The 17,153-nt window shown below is 41.8% G+C and overlaps 1 protein-coding gene across 1 annotated transcript; it reads right to left on the reverse strand.

Annotated features, from left to right (window-relative positions):
- Nucleotides 1–10,443: 10,443 nt before the first annotated feature.
- Nucleotides 10,444–15,861, reverse strand: LOC105097163 (lysozyme C-like). The gene is made up of 4 exons (XM_064491525.1): nt 15,465–15,861; nt 13,905–14,069; nt 12,107–12,185; nt 10,444–10,656 (listed from the first exon to the last, which is right to left on the reverse strand). Exons 1-4 carry the CDS (start codon nt 15,598–15,600, stop codon nt 10,590–10,592), a joined length of 447 nt encoding a protein of 148 aa, XP_064347595.1. The 5' UTR covers nt 15,601–15,861; the 3' UTR covers nt 10,444–10,589.
- Nucleotides 15,862–17,153: the final 1,292 nt, after the last annotated feature.

Here is a 17,153-nt window from a genome sequence, read left to right on the forward strand (position 1 = left end):
TATTACACTGATTGATTTGCGTATGTTGAACCAGCCTTGTGTCCCTGGGATGAACCCCACTTGGTCATGATGTATAATCTTTTTTATGTGTTGTTGGATTCTATTTGCTAAAATTTTGGTGAGGATTTTGGCGTCTATGTTCATCCGTGATATTGGCCTATAACTCTCTTTTTTTGTAGTGTCTTTGCCTGGTTTTGGTATCAGGGTGATGGCGGCTTCATAGAATGAGTTTGGGAGTATTCCCTCCTTTTCAATCGTCTGGAAGAGTTTGAGAAGGACTGGTATGAGTTCTTCTTTGTATGTTTGGTAGAATTCCCCGGTGAAGCCGTCCGGTCCTGGACTTTTATTTGTAGGGAGGTTTTTAATTGCTATTTCTATCTCCTTTCTAGTGATCGGATTGTTCAAGCGTTCACATTCTTCTTGATTCAGTTTTGGTGGACAGTATGTTTCCAGAAACTTGTCCATCTCCTCTAGGTTATCCAGTTTGGTTCCATATAGTTTTTCATAATATTCTCGTATGATATTCTGTATTTCTATTTTGTTTGTTGTAATTTCTCCATTTTCCTTTCTTATTTTGCTAATTTGTGCTCTCTCTTTTTTCTTCTTTGTGAGTTTGGCCAGAGGTTTGTCGATTTTATTTACTTGTTCAAAAAACCAGCTTTTGGTTTGGTTGATTTTTTCTATGGTCTTGTTAATCTCTATTGTATTTAATTCCTCTCTGATCTTTATTATTTCCTTCCTTCTGCTGCTTTTTGGGGCTTTTTGTTCTTCTTTTTCTAATTCATTCAGGTGGTGGGTTAAATTGTTTCTTTGACATTGTTCTTCTTTTTTGAGGAAGGCCTGTATCGCTATAAACTTCCCTCTTAGCACTGCCTTTGCTGTGTCCCATAGGTTTTGAGTGGTTGTGCTTTCGTTATCATTTGTCTCAAGGTATTTTTTAATTTCAGCTTTGATTTCCTCATTGATCCATTGTTTTTTCAATAACATATTGTTTAATCTCCATGCTTTCCTTTTTTTCTCCTTTGTTTCTCTGTTGTTGATTTCCAGTTTCATGGCATTGTGGTCAGTAAAGATGCTTGAGATAATTTCTATCTTCTTAAAATTGTTGAGGTTTCTTTTGTGCCCAAGTACATGATCGATCCTGGAAAATGTTCCATGTGCACTTGAAAAGAATGTATATCCTATTTTTGGGGGGTGTAATGCTCTGAAAATATCCACCAAATCTAGTTTTTCTATTGTAGTATTTAATTTCTCTGTTGCCTTGTTTATTTTCTGTCTGGAAGATCTGTCTAGTGATGTTAATGCAGTGTTAAAATCTCCAACTATGATTGTATTCCCATCAATATCCCCCTTTATCTCTGTTAGTAATTCTTGTATGTACTTAGGTGCTCCTATATTGGGTGCATATATATTAACGAGTGTAAATATCCTCATCTTGTATCACTCCTTTAATCATTATAAAATGTCCTTCTTTATGGCCTTTCTTTTAAAGTCTATTTTGTCTGAAATCAGTACTGCAACACCTGCTTTTTTGGCTTTTCCATTTGCATGGAATATCCTTTTCCATCCTTTCACTCTCAATCTATATGTGTCCTTCTCCCTAAAGTGGGTCTCTTGTATGCAGCATATTGAAGGTTCTTGCTTTATTATCCAGTCTGCCACTCTGTGTCTTTTGACTGGAGCATTTAGTCCATTAACATTTACAGTAATTAATGATAGATGTGTGTTTATTGCCATTTTGAACTTATCTTTGCAGTTGAATTGGTATATCCTCTTTGTTCCTTTCTTCTTCCTTTTGTGGTTTGGTAATTTTCCTTTGTATTATCATGGATTTTATTTAATTTTTGTGAGTCCTTTGTGAATTTTTGGCTTGTGGTTACCCTTTTTTGTAAATCTGTCAACCCATTACTATAACTGTTTTTATTAAACTGATAGTAACATGCTCTCAAACCCATCCTACTGTTAAAAAAAATTTTTAAAAGAAAGAAAAAAAATATTCTATATTTCCCTGCCTCCCTCTCCCACTCTCAGTGATTTGTATGTCTTCTTTTATAATTTCATGTTTACTTTATTTGTAATTCATGAGTTATCACCTTTCCAGTTGTGTGTTTCTCATTTCTGTAGCATCCTGCTGCTTTCCTATTTAGAGTAGCCCTTTCAATATTTCTTTTAGCATGGGTTTAGTGTTGCTAAACTCCTGCAGCTTTTTTTTTTTTTTTTTTTTTTTTTTGTCTGTGAAACACTTTATTTCTCCTTCTATCCTCAAGGATAGCCTTGCTGGATAAAGGATCCTAGGCTGCATCTTTTTTTCATTCAGGGCTTTGAATATATCTTGCCACTCCCTTCTGGCCTGTAGTGTTTGTGTAGAGAAATCAGCTGAGAGCCTTATGGGGGTTCCCTTGTAGCTTACTCTTTGCTTTTCTCTTGCTGCCTTTAGAATCATTTCTTTATCCTTGACTCTGGCCATCTTGATTATGATATGTCTTGGTGTGGGCCTATTTGGGTTCTTCCTGTTTGGGACCCTCTGAGCTTCCTGTGCTTGGATATTGATTCCTTCTTTAAGTTTCGGAAGTTTTCAGTCATGATTTCTTCAAAAACCTTTTCAATCCCCTTTGATCTTTCTTCTCCTTCTGGGACCCCTATTATTCGAAGATTGGGACGCTTTATATTATCCCATAGGTCCCTTATGCTATTTTCATTATTTTTTATTTGCTTCTCTTGTAGTTCTTCTGAATGGGTGCTTTCTATTGCCCTGTCTTCTAGATCACTAATTCGTTCCTCTGCATTATCTAGTCGGCTTTGCCCAGCTGTTAGATCATTCCTCATCTCTGTCAATGAGTTTACCCATTCTACTTGGCTCTTCTTTATAGCTTCAATTTCATTTTTGACATATTTTATATCTCTAAACACTATCTCTTTTAATTCCTTCAGCAATTCGATCACTCCTTTTTTGAAATCTTGATCTAGTAGGCTATCGATGTCTATTTCGTTGATCTTTCTTTCAGGGGATTTCTGTTGTTCTTTTAATTGGGAAAGGCTTTTCTGCTTCTTCATCTTGCTCATACCTCTTTGGCACTGTGGCTTATGGAGTATCAGTTGTTTATTTTGGTCCTTAAGGATTTTATCTATCTGATGCCTATTTAGGAATAGAACTTAGGAAAAAAAGAAAAAAAAATAGAGAGAGAGAAAGAATTTTAAAAGAAGGGAGAAAGAGGGTTTGAAAACAGTGTATAATGAATAATAGAAGAGTGAGTTGAAGCAGAGTATTAATCGGGTTGAGACGTCCTTTTGAAACCTTTACAAAAAAAGGGGGGTGGGGAGATGAATAGATGTATTTGAAACCTGTGTCTAATCAATAGCAGGCCATCAAAACCCAAGAGAAATAGAAATGAATTAAGAAGTAAAGATTAAGAGAGTAATAGAAAATACAACAGGTAAAAACAGATTTAAAAAAAAAGGGGGGGGGGTTTGTCGGTGTTCTCCTGGAGTCTGTGTGCTTTTAATGTGAAGTCTTTCTGTCTTCGTCCTGTTTTGGAAGCTCAGCTTGCTGTTTTCAGAGGCCCTCCGTTGGCGCCCTCTTCTGTGCTGCTCCCAGCACCTGTCGGCAAGCCGATCGCGCCTCCTCCTAACACTGGGTCAGGTGCAGCTCTCTGCTGTGGGCAGGCGGGTCGCTGCCCCTCAGGATGCCGCAGTCAGATGTTGCAGACTGGCCAGGTAGGAGGGCGGGTCGTGCCCCCTCCCAGCACCTCGGTCAGGGGCTGGGTTCCTGCCCGAAAGGCGGGGGGGTGGGGGGGGGGCCGCTCTCCCTCTACCTGCGGCGCCGCCGGTAGCTCCGCTGCTCTGTGCGGCTGCGCGCTCCGCCCTGGTCGGCGCTCCGCGGGTGGGCTTGGGGAAGACCGAGGGACAGCCCTGTCCCTGCTCCCAGCCAAAACCCAGCTCCTTGTTTGTCTTTGTGGAGCAAGTTCTCTGAGGGACCAGGATGGAAGGATCCTATCTGCCCTGGGCTGCAGGCCAGTCTCAGTCTGGCCTTTGAGGCTGCTAAGCCCTTCGGTGCGGATGCAGGTTTCGCCCCCGCCCCCGCCTGAGTGCTCAGCGCGGAGGATATGGCGGCTGTGTCTGAGCCCCGCCTCTCTTCCCCCGAAAACTTTCCGCGGGTTTTCAGAGATGGGGGTGTGCACCCTTCCCCCGAGAGCACATCAACCTTGCTGTTTTATGGAGGGCCAGGTTGTTCTGCCCTGTGCACCCACAGCCACGGCGCGCAGCCCCTTGCGTTCCCCCCGGGGCTGCCTCCGTGCAGCCACTTCCGTCCTCCGCCCGGATTGTGCAGCCTGGCCCTGCCCGCCGCTGCCGGCCTGCGTCTCAGGCTGGGTGTCGGGGGGAACGCTCTGTGCCCGTTTAACTGAGTTCTGTTAGTCAAGGGCTGCTCTGTACAGATCCGAGCCTCGGAGGCTCCCCCTCCGTCCCGCTGGCCTCTCAGTTGGAGAGGGGAGACCCAGCGAGCGAGCGCCAGTCCTCCTTTGCCGCTCCCTCCCCGCGGGACCGGTCCTGCGCTGCTTTGCCTTTTGTTCTTTCTTTTTTCCTTTTCTCCTACCAGATTTTTGGCGTCTTTATCTTTTGAAGAGGGCGATGTTCTGTCGGAGTTCCACAGGTGCTCTGGTTGGCTGAGTGGGTCTGTAGATGTGAGTCTTGGTGTATTTGTGGGAGAGGGTGACCTGCGAGCGTCCTTCTACTCCGCCATCTTCTCCCGGGACCTATAAAACTATTATTATTGCCACACTTCTGTGTGTAATGTGTCTAGAAATTTTCTTTTATTGGTTTAAGAGCAGGATCCGATTATATTTTCTTCCACTAGGATACCTGGTAGTGTCGGTACCTTGTATACATTACTCACCCTTTTTCATTTGGTAAAATCACAGCTGTACTCAAATATAAATTATCATGTATCCTAGGATCCACTTTTGGACTCTATATCGTATTCCACTCACTCATAAATAAGTCAGTCCATAGCTATGCCAACCTCATATTTGCGAAAACCCTCTGCTTTTAAAGTGCTCACTTCATTAGGTCAAGCAATGATCTCCCTTAAGTCAACATATATATAACATAACCTAATGACAGGAGTAAACCCCGGCATGGTGACAGCCCCGGAAGTTACACAGGGCATGTACCCCAGGAGGCAGGGGTCCTAGGGGACATCTTAGAATTCTGTCTACCACACCCTCCAAGCTTCTCTCTCTGAAGGAAGAATTTTTGCTTTTAGGGTCAGTTTCTGAACTCTCCTTTATAATCTGAGAACTGGACAGATTCCCACCCCAAAGTAGTGAGAGATGGAGCCACACGTCCCCTCCCAGCAGGTGGCAAGATGCGGAGCAGGCCAGGAGCACAAGCTTTCTGGAAGGAAGTGGGGTCTGTGAACATCAGGACAGGAGGGAGAAGAAGTCAGAGGAAACGGTCTATGAGAGAAGGGATGGGCAGATGAGAGCAGCAAGATCTGGGCCTCCTACATGTGCGGGAAACTGAAAAGAGGCAGGAAGGAATCACGCGCTTGACTTCAAGTAGACATTTGGTAGCAAGATGAGAATGAGGAAGGGAATTGAGAGGAACAGGGGAAAGAGATTTTTAAAAAGTATTGCTTTGAGTTATAAATTCTATCCTCTGAGATATGCCTAAGAGAAGCCAGTAAAATCATAAATTTGCTTTTAATAATGTTAGTTACTGAACTGTCTTTCCTTACATGTGACTCGGTGCAGACACCGGCCCAGTAATACATCTTCCAGTTGTACATGGAGGTAACTTGTCTTACTGGTTAGGCTATAAAGTTACCTTAGTCCCCAGAATACACAACCGAACTTAAAAACCAAGGGGAAAAGTGAGTATGCACGCATGTTTTGTGTGGTCTGCTCTCAGTTCACCAGATCCAGCCATTTTCTCTCATCTACCAAAAAAGATTTCTTCTCTAAATGTTTTAGAAGTGAGTATTGTTCACATTGTATTTGCATGCGTGTGGGAGTGTGTAACTGAGTCACCTTTCATACTATATGAATCAAAAGTATCGCAATTTAGAAATTACCAGCATTTGCCAACTCTTCATGAAGTACTAACAAGCGGGAAAACCCGGGGTCTCCAGCCAAGACCCCAGCACTGGTGTGTGGATTCTCATGGAGCCCCAGGCAGGGAGCACTGGTTTCCTTAACTGATTACGAGTCATCTGCCCCAATCCCAACCGTTCTATGTGTCTTAGATGGAAATATTGACCATGTTAGTATTTGCCTGACTTTGCCCCACAAAACAGCAATTTTGAATGGTTTAACTTACGAAAACCAGGGGTATGCAGATGGAATTCCTTTCTTGGAAATGGTTTCAAAGTACAAACAGCTGCCTTGAACCCAGTTGACTCTTCAGCAAGATGGTGGGAGGGTGGGGATGAATCTGTGCTGCTGACACTTTGCCCCTAAGAATTCTCCCAGAGTTCTTCATACGTGCTCTCAGTGAACCTCATGTGTGCGCTTGTCCCTGCCCACGGCACAAGCTGCCTGTGGCTGGTAACCAGAGCTATGTGCTTGGATCTCCACTCCAGCGGTGCATCAAATACCCTAAGCATACAGGTTACTTACATCTACTCCCAAGTGTCTGATACGGTAACTGTAGGATGAAGCTTTGACGATCTCATGCATAATCAGAGTTGAGAAATAGCTCATAGCTGTTGAAAAGAATTGAATCTTCTCCAACTGCTTCTTCTTCAGCAATTTTGTCAGAGTCACCTGGGAAATAAATTGAAACATTACAACCTGAGAGAGGAACGAAAGACCAGTAAAAGCAAAAGGAAACAATCCCCGCCTCTTGGATGAGCAACTCCTGTAGAGCCTGGGGGCTGACGGTCTGGGGGATCCCTGAGGGTCACAGGGCTCAGGACGTCCTTCAGACGTGAAATCAGCAAGGACTGAGATGATGAACAGGGTCCAATTCCAGGAACCGAGAGTAGAGTTTACAAGTAGATTTGCACCTATAAAGGATACATTTTAAGGACAATATGGACAATAGGTACCAGGTTTCTTACTGTCATAGAAAGCAGTTACCAACATGGAAAAGGGGAAAATATGAATGAGCCTAGTGGTGTAGGATTGGAATTGGAGGTATTATGTGAATTCAATTTAAACAGATGGGCATAGAGATAAATATCGTGTAAATATGCACATCCTCTAGCTTTGTCCATTGATGGGGCCTGGGAACAGTGACACCCTAGTGCCCAGGTCTTGTTTTCGAAATACCCTTCTCCACTATGAGGAATGAGAGCTCTCTGGATCAAAGGCTGATTCCAGGCTTAAATAGGAAAAGAACAAGGTGAACCTTGGAACATTTTGTGCCAGAAAACAAAAACAAGTGCTCAAAACATGATGGGGACGTGTGAAACCAACAGAGAAGCTAGCTTGCAGGGGCTCTAGTGGCCAAATCAGGGACAATGTGCACATCAGAATACATGATGGTGATGGATTATACCTCATCATAATTTGATAATAGGAAGCCAGGGGTCTACTTGATATAATAATTAAATGCATTAATTGAAAATTTGATGAGGAGCAATCTCAAAGTACCTTACCCTCTCCCAAATACTTCACAGCGGAGGTGATTTGCAGATATCACCTCAATCAAACGATCAAAGTGAGCATCATCACTAACAGAATGTTTCAGAGCCACGTGCCACCTGAGAAGACCCAAGGAGAGGAGCACGGCATCACGTGTGTGGTGTTCCTGCCAAGGATGCACAGGCCGATCTGATCAGGAGAGCGTCAGAAACCCTCAGGTCCTTTCACAACACAGCTGCTTTGCCATCTTCAACATGGCTAAAATCATAAAAGTCAAGGAAAAGACTGAAGAAATGATCTAGATTAAAGGAAACTGATAAAAACATGACAACGAAGTACACCACATGATTCTGAATTAGATCTTTTTATTAAGAAGGACAAACGGGGAGAGTAGATGAAAATGAATGGGATCTGATGATTAGGTGGCAGTAATGGATCAGTGTTAACGTCCTGATTAGAATGTACTTTTTGAGGTTATACAGGAATTACATACTGAAGGTCTCAGAGCCACTGGGTACCATGTTGGTGATGTACTCTGAAAGTGTTCAGAAAAAATAAAAGTCTCCACTGTACTTGCAAACTTGGGGAAATATTGAGATTCTTTCAATGTCTTTGTTTTTTTTGTTTGTTTGTTTGTTTTTTTAGCGGGTGGGAGGTAATTAGGTTTATTTACTTAATTACTTATTTCAGTGGAGGAATCCAGTACCTCCTCCACTGAACCCAGGAACAAAATTCTTAATTCAGATTGTCTTCACGTTTAGCCATTTGGCATTCTGTTCCTTTTAAAATTTTACCTTGCACAACAAACAGTGGTTATCGTTTACTGTTTTTGAAGATGACTGAACAGATGAAGGCGTCACATGCCTACATAGATGGGACTCTGCCTAAGATCCACTGAAGATGAACCCAGGACCTCCTACGTGGAAGCATGCACACTTACCACTTGAGCTATACCCTCCCTCCCTCAATGTCTTTAAAAAAGTGGGAGAAAAAAAACCTCTGTTCTTTTAGAGTTTATATTTCAGCAAGAAGAGACAAATACATAACAAAAACATGTAGTCTAGCAAATGGTTACAGGCATGAGACCGGGGGCACTCCCACAGTTAGGAATTAAATTGTAGAGGAAAGAGCTAGCCAAGAAGGACTGAGAAGAAGGCATCGGTGAGGCAAGATGTAAATGAGAAGCTGAGGGAGAAAGAGTTTTCTAGAAGGATGCAGTGGCTCACTTTGTCAGATGCTGCTGAGAGATCAAGCAAGATGAACAGAGAACAGGTGGTCCCTAGAGTTGGCCCCAAGGGGTCATGGGAGGAGTCACGTTGGAGCAGTCTTCAGCTGAGTGAGGAGAGCAGTCAGATTAGGAAGGGTTGAAAAGAGAAAGGGTGTGAGGACATGGACTTGGTGAATAGAGTTATCTCGTTCCAGAAGTGTTGCTGTCAAAGGGAGCGGGGGAACGATGTGGTACTTGCAGGTTAAGTAGAGTCAACAGAGAGTTCTTTGTAAGAGGGAAGGATACCGGGGCAGTTTGCACAATGAGGAGGCTGATCCAGCAAAGAGGGAGAAACTCAGGATGCAGGACACACTCAGCCTCAATTGGAGGAGTGAGGGGGCTGCGATGGATGTTGCATGTGGGGACACTGCCACTGGCAGGAGCAGAGGTCCTTCAACCAAGTTATAGTGGGGAAGGGAGAGGGGAGGGGCCCAGGGGAGATGTGGCCTCTGTTATGGTGGCCGGGAGGGGAGGGCTTGGCCTGAGATGCTCCTCTTCTCCCAGGGTACCCTGCGGCCGGCCATCTACTGAGATGAGAGCGGGGAGAAGGTGAGTGGTTGGGCGTGTGTGCTGGGACTTTGAGGAGAGGAGAAGTGAAACAGTGCTGGTCACTTTGGAGAGTGGGGACTCAGACAGAGGGCTGCAGAGAAGTGACTCAGATGGCCGGGCGGACTGGAGGGCCCATGTGAGATCTGTGGTTATGAATTTCAAGTGAGACCTGTCAGCATGCTCAGGGGTTTCTCTCCAGCATTATCCAGCTGTTGGGGTACAGCAAATACTAAAGTGCCAAATCATTTTCCCCAAATATATACATACATATTTTTTTCATCAAAGACACTAAAAGGGTCTAAAAAAAGAAAGACAAGGTATGAATTGCAAAGCCTTTAATGATAGTGTTTGTATTTTTTAACAGCATGCGTGATTTCACATCTGTGGTTAATTAGCAATTATTTCCATACTTGCAAGCTCATCTGCCTATGAATTTAGTCATAATGCAGGAAGTTAATGAAATTAAGGAAAAGTAACCCCTCATCTAAACTCTCTCTCTATTTCTTGAACTAATCTCTCTTCGTGGTCAGCAAGATGCATGAAGGAGTTCTTTAAAAGGGCTAAAATAGATTGATATATAACTTGTGTGTTTATTTTTAAAGCTTCGTAAAGGCAACCTTTCTAAGAAAACAGTTAAAGCAAAGGCCTCACACTTACTGGAAACAAAAATCTTAATTCAGATTGTCTTCATTATTAGCCATTTGGCCTTCTGTCCTTCTAAAACGTTACATTACCCAACAAACAGTGGTTATCGTTTACTGTTTTTGAAGATGACTGAACAGATGAAGGCGTCATGTGCCTATGTTGGTGGGACTTTGCCTAAGATCCATTCAAGATACTCTGGAGTTACATTTCCATTGAATATTGGCCAGTACTTGTATCATTCAAGATTAAGTCTGGGTTCTTTCTTTGATTAAGAATTGAATGGGCTGCAGATCTGTTTGATAATTATGATTTTAGACAAATGTTCACCACCATTAGTTCTGTTAGCCAACCGAAAGCACTGTAGGCCTCATATCCAACAAGAAACACGTTAGTAAATATTAAGCCTCTTAGAAAAAAGACTACATGCTCCTGCTTTTGTAGAAACATTATTTGCTTGAAAGAATGGTAGTATGACCTGTCACTTAAATGATGACTTCCTTGATATGAAAAAGAGGCAAAACGAGCTGAAGAAGGAAACTCCGCAGTTACAATCTGCAACCCGCAACATACTTCCTGAGATCTTGGCCTTGGCATTTATTTCTCCATGCCACCCTGGAGAGAAAGATGAAACAAGAGGAGTAAGATTGAAACGTAGCTGCGTTCACTTAGTGTCATACTCTACCAGAAGCTAACACAACATTGTAAATCAACTCTACTTGAGTGCGGAGAATCTTAAAAACCCTAGAAATCCGCTAAAAGAAATTGAGGAGTAAAAGGGTAAGATTCTGAATCAGTTAAAGTAGATCGTTTCGAGGTAACACACTGTTCCGCATAAACCCGGAGCTGCAGTTGTCAGTTCTCAGCAGCACACTTTGGTCTTTGGCAATGTTCTCTGACTTGTCTCAGAACAGGAGGGCAAACCAGAGCTCCCCTTTGATGCTTAAAACACAGCATGCTTGTAACAGGAACTAACAAGAGTGTGGTAAGGTGCCTTATACTTCAAAACCACACATACGAAAAACTCAGAAAAAGAGATTTGTGGATACCAGAGGTGAGGATTGGGGTGGGGAGGAAGAAGATGGGAATTGGATGAAGGCAGTCAAAAGTTAATAAACTTTCCAGCTATAGTAAGGTAAATACTGGAGCTGTTATGTACAACCTGATAAATTATATATATAATAAATACAATAAATTACATATATAATTAACTGCTACATGTTATATATGAAAATTGTTAGAGAATAAATCCTAAAGGCAACACACACAATTTTCTTCTTCTATTTCTTTAATTTTATATCCTTATTTTTGCAGGTGATTAGATTCTTGTCTCCTGGTAGAAAGAATTCAGAGATGAGAGGCTAAGAAAGTAAAGAAGGGACAGAGAGTACACTCTCAATGGGGCAGTGGGCAGGCTCAGATGAGCCACTGTCCAGAGTTTCTCTGGCGGGTCGGTTACATAGAGTGTGAAAATAAATGGGCAGAATATTCCTTGCAGGGATTAGGGTTTGGGGTCGTATCCCTGATTTTCATCCCAACTCCACCTTCCCAAAGGGAGGAGGGATTTTTGTCCTTATTTAGTGTGGCTGGGAAATGTCATGGCGTTGGTGCTTGATGGGTATTTCTAATCTGCAAGGCTAATTTTATTGAAATGAGGGCATAATGAGCAAAAGGTTACATTTAGACACTGGAGGTCCTTGCCTTTTCCCACCTTTCTTTGTGGACCTCCTGGTTGCTTGCCACACCTAAATTTGTGACCGCTTATCAGCCCAGAGGTTCCTACTTTTCTTTCTCTGCCCAGGGACCCCTGTTGTTTACATGATGTAGGGTTTCCTGCATTTGGCCCCGGCCCCTCCTTTTCTTGCCAATTCCTGCCATTTGGCCTGTGTCCCCCCCTTCTCTGCTCACATCTAGCTGTCTGCCTGCTCTAACAGTCTGAGGGGATGGATGTTCACTAAACCTACTGTGATGTATGTAAGTCAAATCATTACGCCGTATACCTTAAACTATCCGGTGCTGTATGTCCATTACATCTCAATAAAACTGGAAGGAAAAAAAGACATACCATGCTCTAACACCTTGTGGGTCCCTGACAACCCTCTTCGCACATTGTACGGCTTTAGAGATGTCATCTTGCAGCAAAACTGAAAAAGAGACGGTGAGGAATGAAAACAACGGTCATAGAAATTTCATTTTAAATTTAGTTTCAGCCAGTTTTATTCTCTTAAGCTGAAGAGAGAACACAAATGACTTTTGAAGAGTCTACGTATCTGTGAATGTGGAGGGAAAATATCTTCTTCTTTGCATCCCATTTGGCATGAAATAAAGCATTCTGTTCCTCATTTACCAAAGTCATTGAAAGCTCTGGAATTATTAACTAATGTGATAGAATTTTTTCTTTTACTAAACACTTTAAACAAATGAAGAAACAGAAACTGGCCTAGCATATTTTTGCTCAGCATTTCGACTACTGGAAAGATGTTCCTAAAGAAATAATAAAAACACACTCAAAGATGTATGCACAAGGTGTCTCACAGCAATTAATAAAGGGGAAAATGGGAACAGCCTAAGAGCTCACCAGTGAGAGCTACACTGATGAATGACAGAATATTTATGTAATGGAATTCTACTCATCTTTAAAAACTAATACAGATTGGTATTTGTTGACTTAAAAATAATTTTCTGTGATAAAGAACAACCCATAGAGCAGTATATAGAAAGCAATATCATTTTTGTTAAAACACACATTGCCTGCACATTTGTATGTGGGTAGATATGTGCATGACATCGCTTTACCTTCATAGACAAGTTTCATACGTGTCCTGAAAGAATTTGTGTATACCAAGTTACCAGTGGTCACAAATCTCTGGGTAGTAAGAATTTTCATTCAAGGACTACAAATTATTATATAATACAAAATATTTTTAAAAAGAAGTTAACTGAATACAAAAGAATATTCTAAGATCTTCATCTTCTCTATTAGACAATTTAATATTTAAAAATTTAACAACATAAAAAACAAATATAAATAAAAATTTGACAATATAAAATTTTGCAATACTTCCTCAATACTTTATGCACAAGAGATACCATATGTGACGTCTATTTTTAAATAAACTCAATAGAATATTTGTTTCACCCCAATTAAACAAATCCATAACTTAGCTTGTTAGAATGACTGTGATTATATAGGAACTGTGCACAGGAACTAAAGAATTTAGAGATTAAAAGTCATAATGTTTCTAATTCACTTTAAAATCATTCAACCAAAAAAAAAAATATATATATATATACAGACACATAACAGAAGTAAATAGGACAAAATGTTAAAAACTGTTAAAGTACATGATGGATATATTTCTGTATATTATACTAATCTCTCTAATTTTCCATACATTTAGAACATTTCATAATAAAAAGTGAAAACCATGTTTACAAAAGGGCCACACATAGTCCTCCTCCTTGATTAGTTAACTACTAATCCTCTCATTTTTTCAATAAAGGACCATAGATGAAAAAAAAATAAAAGACCACGCCACCAAATTATCCCCAAACCTCCTCAGAGTAAGTCAGAGGAGTGCATAGTTCTGCACAGAGAGTCAGACAGTCCAGCCACAGTAAATTGATGGATCCCTCCAGAAACTTCTGTGTATCAGAGAACAGCAACCTTTCATGATAGGAGCGCTTTACGTTCTTACTTCAGGAATCAGGAGGAGGGTAATAAAGAGTTTCTGAAAGTTGAGATGGAGGTTTCCTAGGTCCCTGGTGACCCCATCAAGGACTTTCTGTTTGTTCTGAATCTCTGTTCTTGTAAACATGACAGGACAGTCCCCGTGCCCACACTCAGTGTCATCTTGTCTTACCGTTACAGTTGATGCCACAGCCGTTCACTGCTTTTGGAGTTTTGCCATCGTTACACCAGTAGCGGCTGTTGATCTGAAATATCCCGTAATCGGTGCTTCCGCTGGCGCGGTTGTAGTTTTTAGCTTTCGTGTTATAACTACTTTCCCATCTGGCCAAACACATCCCTGAAAAGAATTTACTTTTAGTAGTAAACAGCAACACCACGTGACTTACATTGCAAAGCATGTTCTATCAGGCAAATTCACTTTTACTAATGACTGACGCCTTTGTAAGTATAAAGATGACTTCTACGTGTAAAGCATTTTAACACCTTAGTGCTAAAGGGCCCTTAAGAGAATTCTTTTGTTATCAAGTCATTTTGTAATACTAATGAAATAAGATAACATACTTTAGAAAATATGAAACTAGCTGTTTTTTCTATTACGCTTCCCCTGCTCCCATCCCTCAGGTAAGATTCAGCCTAGAAGAGAAAAATCAACAGAGTTGTTGAGTGGATTTGTGCTTAGCAGTAGATATATAATGATGACAGAAGAGTGCTTTTTAGTGGGGAAAATAAGGAATTTCTGGGAGGAAGAAATTGTCTTATGATATCTAAAGGTGAATTTGGATGTCAAATTGGATCCCAGACAAGACCTGTAGAATGGAGAAGACTGTTCCATCCACACACCCACCCACCCATCCATCCTACCAGCCATCTGCTCATTCGCTCAGAAATAGTTATTGAGGGGAAATGTCTCAATTCAACCTGAAAAATACAGTAACTACATCGACAAACATAGACTAAAATAAAGAGTAACTTTTACTTCGGGCACAGCTTGAATTCTGTGGCAGAAAGTGAAAACTACTTCATCAACTAGAGTGAGTAAGAATAATGAAACGTCCTTTCCTGCTGCATTTCAGGGATCCTCATACAAACACTGACTGAGGGGAAGTTGGGTCCTACCAGCCCCTGTGTTAGTTCAGCGGGGAGGGTAGAGCTCGGTGGTAGAGTGCGTCCTTAGCATGCACGAGGTTGTGGGTTCAGTCCTCAGTACCTCCGTTAAAAATAAATAAGTAAACCTAATTACCCCCCCCTCCAAAAAAAGAGTTCCACAGAATTTTTAAAATTTGCTGTTAAAACCCCAACATCATGATTAGAAAGGAGAAAAATACTGCATTACTCTAGGCTTGCAGAACCCAAGTTCCAAACTAGACGTGGCTGGACTCAAATGCCAAGGGCCTGACAGAGACACCCCAGGTGCCCAAAAGTACCTTTCAGCCAGCCTTACGCGGGCCGCTGAGGGAACCGAACCCGCAAATTTAGTGGCACTGGAAGCATGGGTCCCGGCCTACTTAGAGCGGTATAGAGTTTTGCCCTCCCATACCCTCAAACCTTCAGCTGGTACATCTGATTCTAAAGGAACAAGGTGATATTTTTAAACATTGTTAAGTGTACAAACCTTCCAAGAGAGTTTTTAAAAAGTCCATTCGCTCAAAGTCCCTTTCTCATTATTCATCCTGCATTACTATCCGTTCCGCCCCCAGCAGCTATTTGGAAGGATGAACAAGAGATGACTTACAGTTGGCCAGGCTGACTCCCCTGTAGCCATCCATTCCGAGTTTCTTTAGCTTTCGGGCCAGCTCGCATCTCTCCCAGACCTTGCCCTGCACAGCGACAGCGAGGAGGACGAGCCCCAGCACAAGGAGAGCCTTCATGGTGACTGAGGTGCCCGGACTGCAGTCTGCCCGGGGCTGAGCCGGCCCCAGTATTTAACTCCTTTGGACTTCCCATACTCCTGGGGGTTCGGGAGCTCCACCCCTTGAGATACGGGAAAAACAGGAGCCATTTATTGGTCCAACTGCCTTAACACGTTTTCTTTCTTATGTTTGAAGAGGTATAATTTGATGTCACAAGACATCACCTGCCGGAAAATAATTAAATGAGCTTGTTTAAAGTTATTGCTCAGGAACAATCTGGATTAGCACTGCTGCCAAAAGGGAAACTTCCTCCTGTTTTGTAATGAATTTGAGCGACTAGAAATTAAAAAAAATGGAACGAACATTTTACACAACTGAAATCGAGCTCCCATCTTTGATTAACACTCATTCTCATTAAATTGTTTTATGTGCCTTCGCTCTGCAGTCTTCATCTTTTTCAATTAAAATTCCCTTAAATACACTGTAAACAAAAGAACATGACACCCTGCCTGTTGTTTCAATACGGACATACCGCAACAGCACGCTGCTCAGCCAGATTCCTATACTAACTTCTTTGTTTACTATTGTAGAGTTTTAATTTCTAAATTAATGTTTTACTGTTGTAAATATGTCTCATGGGAACAGCAATCCTAACAACTCCTTGTTGACAAAGCCTTACTTCACCTTTCTGTGTTAGAACATAAGGGGGTCCTTATAAGGCAAGGAAACTTGTAATAAAACCTACAGATGAATAGCACCAAATGCCACCAAAAACTACACCCCTTCAGCATAAGGATTATTTTGAACTGAAGGGAATTGAGAAGAAGCAGATCCAAGAAAATTTCTCTCTCTACCCGCTATTTGCCTGAATGCAGAACATAGATTTGTACAAATGTCAAACACAAACAAGCCTAGATGCCTGTCGGCCTCAAGACAGTCCTGGAGGACATGACCTAACAGCCTGGACTGACTAGCTAGTATCTTCCACTGGTTTCTTATAGATTTATCTGCCTACAATTTGCCCCCCTTTGAAGCTTAAGACCCTTTTTCTCTGTCATACCACTCCTGTAAAAATATGTTGTTCTTTGTTAAAATACTATGTAGGTCTGAGCTCCAGCCACTTCTTTGAGTTACTCATCCTTGCATTTCTCCCAAGTATATATGAGACACGCATGTTAATACACTTGTTTATTTTTCTATTGTTAGTCTGTCCTTTGTTACATAGCCCCATCCAAAAACCTAAAAGTGTAGAAGGAAAAGGTATTTTTCCCTCCTGGACAGTTCCTGGTGGTGAGGATGGGACAGTAAAGGCTGGAACAATCCACTCTCCTGTGAGACCACAGCTGAGATATGGGGTAACTGAGAGCAGACCAGCAGAAGGTGACAATTCTGAAGCACATCCGTTTCCCAGATCTCTGTTTGCAGTGCATGGTCAAGAGGAGGATAAACATTTCTCCTTGTCTCCTTTTCTCCAAATTCACAATGGCAGGAGGAAACATTTGTACAAATAGCTCCTGAATCCTGACTTTTGTGAATTTGGTTTTGGTAATCCATGCCTATGGGTGTTGATT

The sequence above is a fragment of the Camelus dromedarius genome, chromosome 11 (assembly GCF_036321535.1).
Source record: "Camelus dromedarius isolate mCamDro1 chromosome 11, mCamDro1.pat, whole genome shotgun sequence".
Classification (NCBI taxonomy): Eukaryota; Metazoa; Chordata; class Mammalia; order Artiodactyla; family Camelidae; genus Camelus; species Camelus dromedarius.

Bases quoted from the DNA above. Each gene is read 5' to 3' on its own strand.
- LOC105097163 (XM_064491525.1), bottom strand. From the start codon at position 15,600: ATGAAGGCTCTCCTTGTGCTGGGGCTCGTCCTCCTCGCTGTCGCTGTG. The intron at 14,070-15,464 runs GTAAGTCATCTC...AATTCTTTTCAG, and splicing joins GGGAGTCAGCCTGGCCAACT to GGATGTGTTTGGCCAGATGG. The intron at 12,186-13,904 runs GTAAGACAAGAT...TCTCTTTTTCAG, and splicing joins CTGTGGCATCAACTGTAACG to TTTTGCTGCAAGATGACATC.